The 15,460-nt window shown below is 39.7% G+C and overlaps 1 protein-coding gene across 9 annotated transcripts in view; it reads right to left on the bottom strand.

Moving 5' to 3' along the window:
• ARHGAP21 (Rho GTPase activating protein 21) overlaps positions 1-15,460 on the bottom strand; it is a 195,531-nt gene that overhangs the window by 68,925 nt on the left and 111,146 nt on the right. For 8 of the 9 annotated variants that reach the window (XM_073334265.1, XM_073334269.1, XM_073334264.1 and 5 more), the window contains 2 exons: positions 11,867-11,959; positions 5,682-5,760 (listed from right to left, as the gene is read on the bottom strand). In XM_073334265.1, the coding sequence (XP_073190366.1) occupies positions 5,682-5,760; positions 11,867-11,959 (172 nt within the window). Of the gene's footprint in view, positions 1-5,681; positions 5,761-11,866; positions 11,960-15,460 lie in introns of those variants that run through there. The other variant, XM_073334272.1, reaches the window with a different exon arrangement.

The raw sequence follows: 15,460 nt of genomic DNA on the forward strand, positions 1-15,460 counted from the left end.
TTCCTGCTTCAATATTACATTACACAATGCAATATCTTTAATAAAATAAACTTCTCTTATTAAGGAAGTTGGAGCAAGGATGGTAGGGCCCTCACAATATCACATGACTCAAGTTTTTCTTTTGCATTCAGAAGTAACCTTTTATAAACAACCATATTTAGCTTGAGAGCTAAACGATCTGGCCACCTTCTGGATGGTAAGGCAGAGTATCTGCTATCATAGCTTACTTGGCGAGCAGGTAAGAGTGGTCATATGCACCGCAACTTGCCACCAATGAGTGTTTCTAAGGTACTTATGCTATCTTTTTTTAAAAAAAAAAATAAAAATCTGCTTTTTGTGGGATATCTATGAACTACGGTATCTGCCTCGGATGTCTTGGGCAAAAATTAAAGTTGCAAATATGTGAATACAAGTACAACTACCCCCCCTCCACTGTCTTAAGAAAGTTAATTTAGGGGTCTTGAAAACTGGCAGAGAAGACAGTACAGGCAGTAGCAAGGCAAGCATCCCCATCCAATCTCATGATCATGCTTCAACATCATCCTGGAGGAATCAGCTAAAACTTGTACAGTCATTCAGAAGAGACATATGACAATGGGTGAACTGCCAGCTATTTATTGGCATCTCATGTCAAGCTATGGTCTTTATATCTGAATTACTAAACCCACAGGAAGAACATACATAAAGAAGTCTCAAGTAACTGACCACCAGTTTCAGAAAGCGTAGGTACATATATGGGTCTGGAATGCACACTGAAAATTGATTAAAGATGGGTCAGACAGAGCCAGAAATGATAAGTATAATCCATGCAGCTAGTCCAAAACTAACGTTCAGAAGTTACCTGGCGAGAAACAGTTATCTCACATTCCCCAAACAAAGGCAAATCCTATGAACGTGTTATTCTGGAAACAATGCCAATGAGCTCCATCAAAAACTAAGGCAATTCAAGAACCATGAATATCTCTACACCGCAAAAAGAGATCCGCAGCAGCAAGTCTCAGAATCCAGGGCTACTGACTAGGGCCCGCACTGCAGGGCAAAGAAGTAGCAGTGTAGACATTCGGGCTTGGGTTGGAGCCCGGGTTCTGAGACCCTCCCCCCAGCACATTTTAGAGACTGGGCTCCACCCTGAGTTAAGAGTGTCTACATTGCTATTTTAGCACAAGCCCAAATCAGTGGTCCTGAGCTCAGAATCACTGCTGTGGTGTTTTGTTTTATTTTGCTGGGTAGAGGTACCCTAAGAGTCTCCGTTGCATTTCCTGGTGTGCACAGATCTTGATACAAATCCTTATCTTGGCATCAGAGAAGGCACTCTACACTAAAACAACAGGCTGAATGGATTCCAAGTCAGTTTTATAGTGTGTCTTGACTCTTTTATGCAATGATATTAGAGCTGATCTACAACCTACCTTATGTGACTTAACTATGGCTGATGAACATTTACTGGAAAAATTGCTGTTTACTGCATTGAAATGGAATGTCAACAAACATTAAAAGTGACAGGGCAACTTTAAAGGCATTAGAAATAAATGCCATGCACATTGTTTTGGAAAATGGAGAAACCTAAGATTTCACCATTGTCAAAAGAAAATAAAAGGTCCTTGCAGAGAATGAGAGTCTCTCTGAGACTTTCAGATCCAGAGCACAGAAGATCCAGTCTGTTCAAGTTTCAACAGAAGGTCAGAACTCAGTTTAATAAAATGTATTTTCCCACAAAAGCAAAGCCTTATTCTTGAAAGAACAACATATGTTTAGGTATTCTTTACATATGAAAGATGCTTCTGTTCTGTAGTTCATTTATCCATTTGCTACTGACTACAGACAAAAAGTTAGGACTTCAAAATAGGATAATGTGGGAAATTAGATTTCAAAAGCTTTTTTCCTAAAATATTCATTTGAAAATGTACAGTACACTATGCCAAATGGCATAGTTTCTTTAACTTTTAAAACCAATTTTATTATCAGAAGCAGATTGATATAAACTGAAAGAAAAAGTGTGTAAACTACCATAAAAATAAGTCTTCAAAAATAAGTTTCAAAGACTTTTTAGAACACAAGTTTAACAGGTAATGACTATTCACACATTAAAATACAAATTTTCAACAATTCCCATTTTAGCTGATAATATAAGCAGTAAAGTTATAAACTAATCTTTAAAAACAACAGTGTTAATGATACTCTGTTGTACTGTTCGAAGATGACTCCCCCCAACTCTAAAGTAACAGTTGGAAAAGGAGGAAGGGAGCGAGGTACTGTAGTTTTACATTATTGCTCCTGAAAATATAGATTTCAGTACTGGCACTGACCTTAGGACTCATGCAGAGCCCCATGTGGCAAATTATGCAAGGGTTCACACCTATGCAAGGATTCGTCTATTCAACTTCAACATCAGGACCTTAGAGTCTATATCAGAAAGCCACGCAGCTCATAATGCAAAGTTCCCACCCACGTACCTCCTATAGAGGATAGGGGAGCTTCTTACATAGAGCAGAATATCAAGCCACTCTCCTACTCTCGCCAACCAATATTTGAGCTATGTAAAGGGATTTTTCTTCTATTCTAATAAAATTTAAACACAGATTTCCAATGAGTCACCAAAAGAAAACAAACATTTGTAAACTAAAATGTCACTGAAGGCTTCACTCAAAATAGTTGATCCAAGTGTGATTGTTTATTTATATGAACCTTGTGGCAGAGGGGTTTGAGACCTCCCAATCTTCATAGTTTGTGAAATATACCTGTAAGTCTCAAAATCTTCACTCCAGGTGTCGAGATATTGAGGAAATCTTTAAAACTGTTTTCTTCATTTTCTTAACACTCATGAAAGTGTAAGTAAGATTATCACTTGTATAATGCTGATCGGAAGCATCACACTCAAAGGAAGTGACAGTTTGAACAAAATATTAGGTACAACATTATTAATTCTTAGAGATGTCTATGGAAAGCACTGATCAAGCAAATAACCTCATTTTTATGTCATATATGCTGTTCTTAATCAAATTTTAAAAATTCTTGACTCTGCATCAGAAGAGGCATCAAAACAAAAGCACTAAGAACCTAGACCAGCGTGAAGACGCACATTTTATGGACTTTTTTTTTGTGACTACTGTTAATCTTGTGTATAGTTCTGAAGGTTTTAGCAATATATTTATGTTATGAAAAATTTAAAAGGAAACAGAATCCAAGGATGGGGTTGTGGCTCTTCCAATCCCCAAATGACTTTTAAAAAAAAATCATTACTGTGAATCAGCATACTGATCTCCTGTTTCTTGGTCTATTTTCAACAATAACTAGTAAAATAATTTGTCTTTTACATTACAGGTTTTTACATTAGTGCCCATCATGTCTTCAAGTTGCTTGTATGCAAGTGAATAAAGATAAAATTTTGCTGGCCCAATCAAATAGGTTGGCAAATTCTGGTAAACGGTGCAAGACTAGATTCAAGAGCAATCTCAGGACTTGTGTCATTTGGAACAATTCACTCTGGGAATTCTGCAGTGCAATTCTCTCATCCTTCAGAAAGGATATATCGTATAAATCAAACTTTTTCTCAGTTTCTGGTAAGAGATGGTAGAGGGCTACATGTCCCCAAAGCCATTAGAGAAGTCAACTGCATTCATCTAAGTCAAAAGGCATGTGGATTAAACCAATTGATGTCAATGGGGAATCTTTCCACTGACATCAACAAGCATTAGTTTGGGCCCTATATTAAGGAAAAGTCACACTACTGAAGTCCATAGCATTCAGTAACAAGGACAGGCATCAACATTGCAAAACTCAGTTTACATCTTTTCTGGAAATAAAGATGAGGTACTATGAGAGATTGAGGTGCCACGAGAAGGGGTGTTGGGATAATTTAAAAAGCAATAAACCACAAAGCCCAGATTGTTTACATTCAAGACTTCTAAAGAAGCTTAAATATGAAGTAGCTGAGCTGATAGCAAAATATGCTGTGTGTCATTAAAAACAGCTAATATACCATAGAACAGCAAATTATTTACATTTAAAACTATTTCTAAGGGTGATTGGGGGAATTACAGACCAGTACACTTTCCATTTAGATCTGCTAAATTGGGTTGAAATTATAATTAAAATCAGGGTATTGACATTTCTGGGAAGTCATACTATGCTAGGGTATAACCAACACAGTTTGTGAAAAGAAAAGTAATTTTGCACTAATCTGTAAGATTTTTTTTCAACGTGTCAGTAAAGTAGTAGATGAAGGAGAACCAGCTGACGTAATTTAATTTTCAAAACTCCTATGACCAAGTCTCTCACAAGAAGCTACTAAAGAAACTAAGCAGTCGCTGCAGAGAGAAGTACTGTCTTGTGTCAAACAAACTAGCTAAGAGACAGGAAACACAGAATAGAAATAAATGGTTGGTTTTCATCATAGCAAAAAGGTAATAATGTATTGTTTCAAATGTATTTAATAATAATACAGAAAGTGGAATGAGCAGCAAGGTTGCAAAATTTAAAGATGACAGTTATTTAGGTTAGTCTAGTGCAGAGAAGACTGAGTAACTTTGGAGGGACCTAACCAAACTACATGAATCAACAGTACAATAGAAAACTAAGTTCAACGTTAATAAATGCCAAGTAAAGCACACCAGAGGGAAAAATCTCAATTACTCAGACATCTCATAGGGCTCTAAATTAACTATCAACTCAAAAAAGGTACAGCATATCTGGAATCAAAATTAGAAAGGGAGCGGGACTAGAATGAATAAAGGCATGGGAAAACCTCTCCATAAAGAGTCTGAAAAGACAGGGACTGTACTTTACAAGGGAAACAAAAAAGAGGAGACATGGAAAGTATATAAAATAATGTATGGAACAGAATTGGTAGATCAAGAGCTTTCTTTCTCCCTGCCTAACACCACAAGAACAAGACGACATGCAATGAAAATAAAAGGTGGCACTTTCAATACTGATAAATAAAATCCATTTCCAAAACCGCTCGACTGTGGAACTCATTGCCACAGAATATAATTGAGGCCAAGAATTTAATAAGATTCAAAAAAGGATTAGAGACACAAGGTGGGTGAGGTAGTATCTTTTATTTGACGAGCTTCTGTTGGTGAGAGATAAGCTTTTGATCTTACACAGAGCTATTCTTCAGACCAAAGATACTACCTCACCCACCCTGTCTCTAATATTCTGGGACCAACAAAGCTACAACAGCACTGTATACAATAAAATCCAGAATTATAACAGTTAATCCTAACAAAAATTTTGAAGGGATATAAAACCTCATGCTTCGTTTTTTAAATCAATCTCCAAATATTAGGGATTAGAATGAGACCTTCATGGAGGAGAAGATTATTACACTATTATTCCGTTATTCTTCTTTTGAAGCATCTGGTGTAGTCCACTATTAAAGACAAATACTAGCTTAGATGGACCATGCTCTAATACAGTACAACAATTCCTATGAGTACAATACTGTTTGCGGAGGTGGGAGGGATTTTTTTTTATATATATATAATATTATATATAGAATATAAAAATCCCTCCCACCTCCGCAAGCAGTGTGTGTGTATATACACACACGCATGAACCCAAACTTGCACACCCAGCGGTTGACACACATTTTTGCAGAATAATGCAACAGTCATCCCTCCCTATGCTCCAATTTATCAAGCTGGCACTCAAAAGGGACTAATTTACAAATATCTTACCTGTTCTGAATTAAAGCAATTACTTGGGAATATGTCTTCCCAATAACACTCTCTCCATTGACTTTTACAATTCTGTCACCTATGGGAAAAAAATAAATAAAAAGTTAAACATACAGCATATTTGTTTCTATTCCAGTTCTTTGGATTCTTCTCCATTCATTTTAAAAGGATGGTTCAGTACTTTACAATAATCAGGATCACTAACATAATGAATTTAAGTTTAGCTTGCTTTAAAAACAAACTACAAGCATATTCTTTGCTACTTAAAAATATTTCTTTATGTGTAGATATAGTGCGTATATTAAAAACAAAAATTAAAATTTTCCGGCCAAATATTCAGATCTGGTACTTAATTCTATGCTCCCAAATTACACCCCTTAAACAACTCATTTGCTCATACAAATGTTCTTTTGAACACACAAGCAGGCACAAACCATAGAAAAGGCTAGTTTAAAAAATTGGCCTCCAAAACAACTTTTGAGGAATACTTCTCTATATTGAAATATGTTGATTTTTTAAAAAAAAATAATTTCCAAATAAACTTTTGTTTAGAGATTTTAAAAAATTGGTAATTTTGGATTCAGAACACCTCCAGCAGTAGCACGTGTCTTTCCAACAGGCACTGCAATACTCTTTTGTTCTAAAATGTAGTAGTTATAGTAATCAGGAGAGAAGGTTTCTAAAGCTGCTCCAATTCCTTCTTTTCCTTAAAAGGCTAGTGTTACTTGTATGATGCTTTTAGCTTTTCGATGTCCAATCTATCTATCTATCCATATGGTGTAGTGGTCTAATTCTGTGCCACCTAGATCAAATTTAGAATTGAACTGCAGTTTCTTTGAGCTTCTCTAGATAGTTTTGTTGTGTCCTACTGATTATAATCTTCTCTCACTCTTCAACCACGGATAGATGGCAACTTAACATAAAGGAAACATGACAGATCTGTGTACTGTGGGCTCCTTTTCGGTTTCGAAACAGAAACTAACCTCATGACTATCACAACAGAGCTAAAAGAGGCTGTACCCCCTACACAATACAGGAATTATAAAGTAATCGTGCACATCCTGGTCTTCTCTCAGAAGAAGAAAAGAAAGAAATAGAAAATGTTTAAGGACGGACAACAACATATAAGAGGCTTTGAAACAGAAGAAAAGACGACTTGAACTCTAACAACACAGAGAGGAAGAACTCTTATTTTTCTTAGATAGAATCTTCTCTATACAAATACCCTGTAGAAGAGGTTAACCAATTATAGATATATACTGGAGACTCTTTGGAATACATGACTGCTGAACACTCTTGAGCGATCACCTCTCCTGCTTCCTGGCATTATGCAGAACTTTGTCCTCAGTTGGAAGATCTAACCCAGCTGAGTTCCATATCCAGAAACTGACCTAATGGTTCCTCTTTTTACTGGTTTAGACTGTACATATGATTTTCAACACATGATGAATAAAGGATCACACATTGGAGGTTTACAAATGTAACCTTTTGAACAGTGCATTTGGGTCCTTGTTTCAGCTGATTGTTTTGCTGAACTGGTATTGCTGGCTAAAGTAGTTTCCCAAAGGTGAGCAAGAATAATAAGCAACACTACAGAAGAGAATTTGATGCCAAACATCCTGGCGGCTGATAATCCACATGACCGATGAGTAATCTTGGCTGGTAGAAAGTCAAACTCCAGATAAGTAGGTAGATCACTGTGAATTCCCTACCTAATTTCACTGAAGTGTTGGATTTTTCTGAAGCCACAGTTTAGTCTGGAATGCTTGAATCATTCTCAAACTACAAAAAAAAAATTTACAGATAAAATTTGTCATAATTTAGGCCAAGAGCTACATACTTAGAAGTTTTAAATCCTGTTCTAAGAAGTTCAGCCATATTGTAGGGCTTCTTCCAAATACCATCAGAGCCTTCCCTCTTGCCACTGAAAATAGGAACGGATTTTTTTTTTTTTTTTTTTTAAATTATAGCTTCAAACCTTGCCCAATTATTTGGTACTTCTTGTTTTCACATAGGAATATTGAGTAATGATGAACATCCTTATATTGCCTCATATCACCTGTCTTTCTGTGGAGTTTTTGGTTCCAGCCTGCTCTCCCATGATTTTCAATTCAGCTCTCAGACTCGGAACCAGAAGAAGTGATGTGGGTCAGCCTGGATCAAGTGCCCAATGACTCAGAAAAGGAATTGCCTAGAAGTTTAAGTGGCACCGAAGACAGAATCAGCCTCAGGAATGGAGTGATTGAACGAAGATTATAAGGTGGAAGGGGCTTTGCTCTGTCATAGGTAGACAGAAGGAGAGAATGTACTTATTGTGGGAAGTAGTAAGTGAAAGTTGTTCTTACAGTTATCCAATGATTAAACCCACCTCAATACTTTTTGGCAACATTGTGACTCAATCTGAACACACTGGTACCAATTCTCCTCTGCCTTGTATGTTGTAGAGTCATTTACACTTGCGCTGAGTATGCAAAATGCTGTCCTGACAGTATCTTATACCCACTTTGCATAGGTGTACATAATCGGGCCCATTATAGTTATAGATATTGTAATTGCTTTCTACCATGTTTGGGATTCTCAGACGTGATCTCTGAGGTAAAATGCTTTGAGTGTCAAACATGGGAACTATGGACCTGCTCAGCAACAACCCAATTAGACTTATGAATACAAAACTACATAGAACTATGAAAAATGTTTAAACTAAACCATTCTGCAGTTAGGATATCCTTTCATTCAAGTTTACAAGATTATCACAAGTCTCTATATTACAGCATGCCACATTTAGCTTTTCCAGGCAACTGATCCACTTGCAAACTGGGTGTTTCTGTCCAATCAAACTGTGAATGAGACATTCAATAATACAAAATAAGTGCCTTGCAGCAATGAAATGTAAACTGACAAAAATAATGAAACGTAACTACTTAAGTTCATATTCGATTTCAAAATCTTTTAACCCCTTTAGTGTAACCATAAAATGAAATAAAACCATATACTGCAACGGAACAACCCAAGAAAAGTTGGTTCCACAAAATGAGATACCCACTATACACAAAGTGATTGTGTCAGAAGCCGAGCCGTCTAACTGGCTGACCGTTCTCTGAGTGCTTTATAATGTGATTTCCAAGACACAGCCATAATACTACATGTTAATCTACAGTTTTTAACAGAAATAGCAACATGACCTAATTAGATATTATGACTATCAGTAGTCTCCTTAAAAGGACACGTGGGCAATTTAAAAAAAAAAATTATAATTTATTCTCTACCTTTTTATAAGTCTGAAAATAAAATATTCTCTGTACTGATTTTATCCTTTTCAGTATGGCAAATATTGAATTTCATCTTCGGTCAGAAAAGTAACATGCTCCTTTTGTACAACTTCAGCGTATGTTGCACTTTATCAAGCCAAAACGTCTCTCTCTATACACCAGCATCAAATGATGCCATGGTTGCTCAGAGAATGCTTGCTACTGTAAAACTATATCAGAGAGAGAAGAAAAAAAATAGGATGTACTGCAGAGCCTGGAAAGTCAGTGCTGTGATTTTTAATTTTCTAAATGCCCTAGAGTTTTCATATTTCTTTTGAAAAAAATTACCCTAGTCCAAGCAATTAATACATGTATACATTTAAAAAAAAAATCAAATCTCAACAGCCAGGTCAGGAGTGTTCTCTGACTCACATGCATTGCTTTTGTATAGTATAGTGTTTGCCATGCTTTTAAGGATAGAAATTCTCATTTACAATGGTATCCAGCTACCTAATCTGTAGTTGTATAATTTGTACGATTGTTCCTTCTAAAAACTTTTCTTGAAGAATTTAAATAAAGAACCACAAATTATTACAAAACTTAGGCTAAGTCTATACCAGACTTGTGCCAGCATAGTGGTGCGAAGAGGTGAGAGCCTGATCAACTTAGGCATTCAGGCAGAATTCTGTAGCGCAGACAAGAGTTATATCCTGGTATAGCTTGTTTTGCTTGTGGGGACTAGCGAGTATTTACCACATCAGTATAAAGTGCAACTTTGGCTGCATCCAGACCAGGAGTGTTTTGCCAGCATAGTATACTGGTATACCTAGGGGTAAATGCTCTTAGTGCAGACCTAGCCTTTGTAATGCACTTTAAATGGTGCTTTACAAACAGATGGCTTCTCTGTTTCAAAGATTTTTTGGACTAAATCAGACAAAACAAGCAAAATAATGGTTAGGTAGAGGGCCAAATGGGGACTGCTCATATTTACTTGCTTTAAAATAGGTTGGGGGAGTGGGAAGGTGGAGGGTTAAACGATTTGGAACCATCAAGTTATGCACATAACCTATGTAACCACATGTAAAGTCCTGTCCTTCCTCTTGTTTGTCACACTCACATGTCCCTTGTCTTATCTTAAATTATAAGCTCTTCACATCTTCCTTTATGTTTGTATAGCACCTATTACAATATGGCCCCAGTCTTGATTGTGGGTTTGGGGCATTAATACAAATAAATAATACAAAGAACACATAAAAAATACAGGACAACCATTCAGGAAAAGGAGGGTGAGGGGATTATAGGAGAACTGAAGAAGAGCAGGACTGCTTGAAGTGTTAGGTTTGATGTAGAGGTCTGATGGAAGAGAGGGCACTTAGAGCAGTGTTTTTCAAACTGTGGGTCAAGAAGCAGTATTGGGTCCCAGCATGTCGGGCACTGGGTCACCTTACTCCGGTCAGCACTGCTGACCGGGATGTTAAGAGTCCCATCGGCAGTGCTGCCCAGCAAAGGCAGGCTAGTGCAGGGGTGGACAAACTATGGCCCACGGGATTGCCCCCCATGGTGCCGCAGGTCCCACACCAATCTCAGAAGTGGCTGGCACCACATCCTTGAGGCCCCTGGGGGGGGGAGGAGGGAGGTTCAATGCATTGCCCTTGCCTCCAGGCACTGCCCCCCATCAGCTCCCATTGGGCAGGAATGGGGAACCGTGGCCAATAGGAGCTTCAGGGAAGTCCTGGAGGCGTGACAAGTGCAGCACATGGAGCCCTGTTCCCTCCCCTCCCGCAGGGGCCGCGCAGAGGCATGGTGCCAGCCACTTCCTAGAGCGGCACAGCATGGGGCCAGGGCAGGCATGCAGGGAGCCTGCCCTGGCCCCAGGGCGCGCTGCTGCCACCCCGGAGCCGCTTTAGGTAAGCCAGAATCCCTCCTACACCCCGCCCCCCAACCCCCTGCCCTGAGCCCCCTGCCACACCCCACGTGCACCCCAACCCCCAGCTCCCTCCTGCAGTCCGCACCCCTCCTCCTCCCCAATCCCTTGCCCTGAGCCTATTCCTGCACACTGCACCCTCTCCCACACCCGTACTTCCTTCTGCACCCCAACCCCCTGCCCTGCGTACAATTTCCCCAGGTGTGGCCCTCGGCCCAAAAAATTTGCCCACCCCATGGCTAGTGCCTACCTTTTCCGACACTGCAGCCAGCAGAAGGTCCGGCTTCTAGGCAGGGGGGCCACAAGGCTCCACACACTGCCTGAGCCCCCAATCCCCGGCCCCAGCCCTGAAGCTCCCCCCAAACCTGGAACCCCTTCCTGCACCCCAAATCCCTCATCCATGGCCCCAGAAGAGCTTGCTCCCCCAGCCCAGACCCCCTCCCACACCACAATCCCCTGCCCCAGCCCTGAGCCCACATCCCAAATCCCCTCATCCCCAGCTCCTTTGGGTCTTCAGCTTCAATTTTCTTCAACTGGGTCCCCAGAAATAGAAAGTTGGAAAACCACTAACTTAGAGGATAAATCTGGTGACAATGCTCAAAGTATGGATAGGTGGAGAGGTAGCATGATTGACAGCATAAAAGAAAAGATTGTGAAAAAAAGTAAAGAAGGAGCAAACAGAGAACTGAAGAGCTGACCATGGGAGAGGAAGCAATATAAAACGGGAGCCAGGATTAAGGTGGGGGCAAGTTTATGTAACACTTTATAGGCAAGGAAAAGGAGCATGAGTTTGTGGTGCGGAGACAGGAAGACATTGAAAAATAATCAAAGGGGTGGACTTGCGTGATCAGAGTGGTAGGACCTAGAGAAGACTATAGTAGCAGTGTTTGGGGCAGTCCACAGAGGGAGAGGTGAGAGTAAGAGAGTCCAGAAAGTGCAATAATCAAGATGACAAGACTGCAGAAAAGTTATAGCTTTTTTTATATTAAATTAGCACTATAAAAGAACAGCACCTGTGCATAATCCAGCTTCAAAAGCAGGTCCACCTTCTTTAACCTGTTTAACAAATATGGTATCCATCGGTTCCAGTCTGTTTCTTTGCTTCCCTAAAGAAAAGCACATGTTTGGAAAGGTATTTTATTAAGCTGTATTATGATGCTGAATTGTAAAAAACATTCTGAAAAAACTTAATCATGCCATATTCATCTTCATATTAAATATTAGGATCCAAATTATTTCTTAATGCATTTGGCAAACAGAGCATTAACATCCGTTCTATTTGAAACCATTTGCTTTCTTTTGGCTAGACTGAAGATCTTTGACCTGTCTGTAAAACTGTAGTTGCAAAATTGTAGCACATGAATATATCAGAAGTCTGACACTTTTCAGCTTTATTTTTTCATCTCATCAGTATTCCATCCTCAGACTGGTGACCATGGCTTTCAATAAGGGCCATCCCTTGTTTCTCAGATTCCCATCTGGCAGGTTTATGAAACCACACTAACTGAAATCACAATCAGAATTACAGTACTATAACTTGAAAAAAAATGAGGCATTTCTCCAAAAGAGGGTCTAGACTTTGTAGTATCCTGAGAGCACCATAAAAAACCCAAAACTACTGACTCTGTAACAGCAACTCTCAGATTCTTGAGCCAAGCTGACCAAAGGTTTTTGAAAATTTGTTTTTGATGGAAGTTCAAAAAGCAAGGTGCATATCAAGGTTAATCATAGTGATTGTGTGTAACGTTCACAGACTGAGTGAGACAGTCACAGGTTTGTTTCAGGGAGTCTAAACTGGTGAAATTTATAACCTTCTTGCCTCCTCACTGTGCACACTCACAAACATGAATATCTCACCTCCTTCCCCTCTTACACATCACATTTGCATTTGGTCCTCCAAATCTAAGTCAGTCTAAGAAGCAATAGCCATACTAGGTCCAGAAGGGTGCAGCAGGAAACACTGACTAGCATTTATAAATCAAAATAAGGAGATGGAGTGTACGACAAGTTACATCTATAAGATGCAAGTCAGAGTCCATTTATGTCTTAACTGTAACATATCAAAAGAGCCGGAGTAAAACATAGTAAATTACATCATCTTAGACTTGCATCTGAATTTGGCCCACAGTATACAAACAAACAAGTCCTAACTGTCCAATTTTGCAAACTGCTGAGCACCCTGAACTCCCAATGAAAAGCAATTACAACTATAAGTGATAACAGAACCACAAATAAAACCTTAAGTTGCCATAGAACAATCAAGGAAGTTGGCTCTATGAAAGGAGATCACTTTATATATAAAGTGATTATGTCAGAAGTCGAGCAGTCCAACTTGCTGATCATTCCTGGAGTGCTTTATAATGTGATTTGCAAGATACAGCTATAATACATTTCATTCTAAAGTTCTGACAAGAAAGAGTCTTCATGGAGAAATACCTACTACATCTGGCATTTTCTACCTCCTCCTTAAAATACAGACATTAAAACATTGCTAAACCTTTTATGGCCATTCAGAGACACCAATACTTCAATTTTGGACATGGTCAAAATGCAAGGCGAAGACTGACTTGCTCAAGCTAAGGACATGAACAAGTTGTTCCAGCTACTTATAGGGGCCAGCACCTATAAATGGGTGATCTTTTGTAGGGTCAGATCCCATGACCACCAGTATTGCCATTTTCCTCCCTTCTCCATTATGGGATCATGTGACTTGGGGTAAGGAAAAGAAAGAACAAATGATGGAAACAACATACACTCAAAGAAAATAAACCAGAGAGATACTTACTACCAATATAGTACATTCAGTTTACAACCACCCCTTCAGGTGAATATAACACCAACACAGCCAATAGCGCAGACCTGAAATTCATATTATGTGATGAAAGATCAGTAGTCAACAGATCTGACCTCCACATCCTTTTATCAGACAAGGCTCCCATCTTGTCCTTTTTTTTACCAGTTCCTGGTTAGTTGGCAGCAGAGGCCCAATGCTGGCTCACCCCATCCTCCCTATACATTGTCCCTATCCGAATACACAAAACAAGTGGCCAACCAGCCATGTTACTCCCATTCAGCATCAAATGCAGAGAAGGATCCCTTGGAAAAACAGAATCCTTTGCATGTATCCACCATATCTGTAAATCAGTGGAGATAATTACATACTAATCTTCAGAGCACATAAATTGTAGGTTTCCCTGGAGAGCGGGCGTTTGACTGACAATAGTGGAGTCCCCAAAGCTCATCATGACAGGGGACTAACATCTACACTGACAATAAAAAAAAACGCCTCTTCTACACACAAGCACTCTACTTTGGGCTACACAGGTATTCTTGGGATCAATTCACAAAGTTGGTCTCACACTGGACTAATTCTTTGGCCTAGAAATGGAAATAGGAAATATTAGGAACTCACCCCTTTTCCCAGGAAGGTCACCACCTCCTTCAAACCAAGATCAATCTGCAGGCACACAAGTTGGAAGAAGGGACTATCACTATGGTCTGCCCCTGTAAATTTATGGTCCCACATAAATTCCAGAACATCTTCAATAAAATCCATATACAACCGAAGAGCCAAAGACTGTAAGACCAAGTAAGATGCTACAGACCTGATTCTTATTTACACTAAAGCTGCTTTACATTGCTAGAGCAATGTAAAATGGATTTAATGTAAATAAGACTAGGACAACTTGGAGCATGCATGAGCCATTGCCAGACAGACAAACACTGGCACCTTCAGACCCTTAAATCTCTTTAGTTCTCAGATACTGATGTCAGATGACACAGGAGGGAAGGAAACAAATGGCAATACTTGAAAACCTGATCAGAAGCTGGAAACTCCAAAACAAGGTTTTCTAGAATCCTAGGCTATGGCTGTAGCTGAGACTAAAATCTCTCTTCTCTTCTGCCACTGCAGCAGCTAAATCCTGCACTGCAGAATTTTAATGGTCTGTGAATGACTGTCTCAGTTCAGACTGCATCCACACAAACTCAGAAGCCAGCTCCACTCCATATGAATAACTATCGACAAGCTTCTCAGAGAAGATCAAATAAATCCCGCATGCCCTCTCCAGACAGCAGCAGTCACATGCTAAGACAGAACCTCCCCTCTTTACAGCATTCAGTATTTTCCCTGAGCAAGACACTAGAGTGCTGGAAGAAATCTGCACCACTACCAGTGATTCACACTATAACAGAGTGGCACGCACCTCTTGCGAGTGCCCCCTGGCCAAGTGCATGTGCCTCCACTCAGTCTCTGTAATTGTGCTAGGTCTTCCGTAACTCAGCCCTCCAGCCAAGTCGCACACAGTCTACATATGGAACACAAACAAAACAAACCCCTTCCGGGATAAAGAGCCCAACATAGGCCTCTCAGTATCCCTCGGGTGGAACGGCTCTTCCTGTAGACCTCCCTGGGCTCAGTCTTTAAACAGTCCTGGCCCTGGTATGGGTCTGTGCCCTCAGGGCTCCCTCCCTGGAGACATCTTCACCCTCTCTGGGCCCTTCTCTGACCCCAGTTCTCCAGCTGGGTCGCTAAACAGTTCAGGTCCCCTTCTGGGGATGTACCAAAGTCCCTAAAGTCCAATATCACTGACCCTCTTCAAGGTCTT

Source organism: Lepidochelys kempii, chromosome 2 (assembly GCF_965140265.1).
Source record: "Lepidochelys kempii isolate rLepKem1 chromosome 2, rLepKem1.hap2, whole genome shotgun sequence".
NCBI classification, from domain to species: domain Eukaryota; kingdom Metazoa; phylum Chordata; order Testudines; family Cheloniidae; genus Lepidochelys; species Lepidochelys kempii.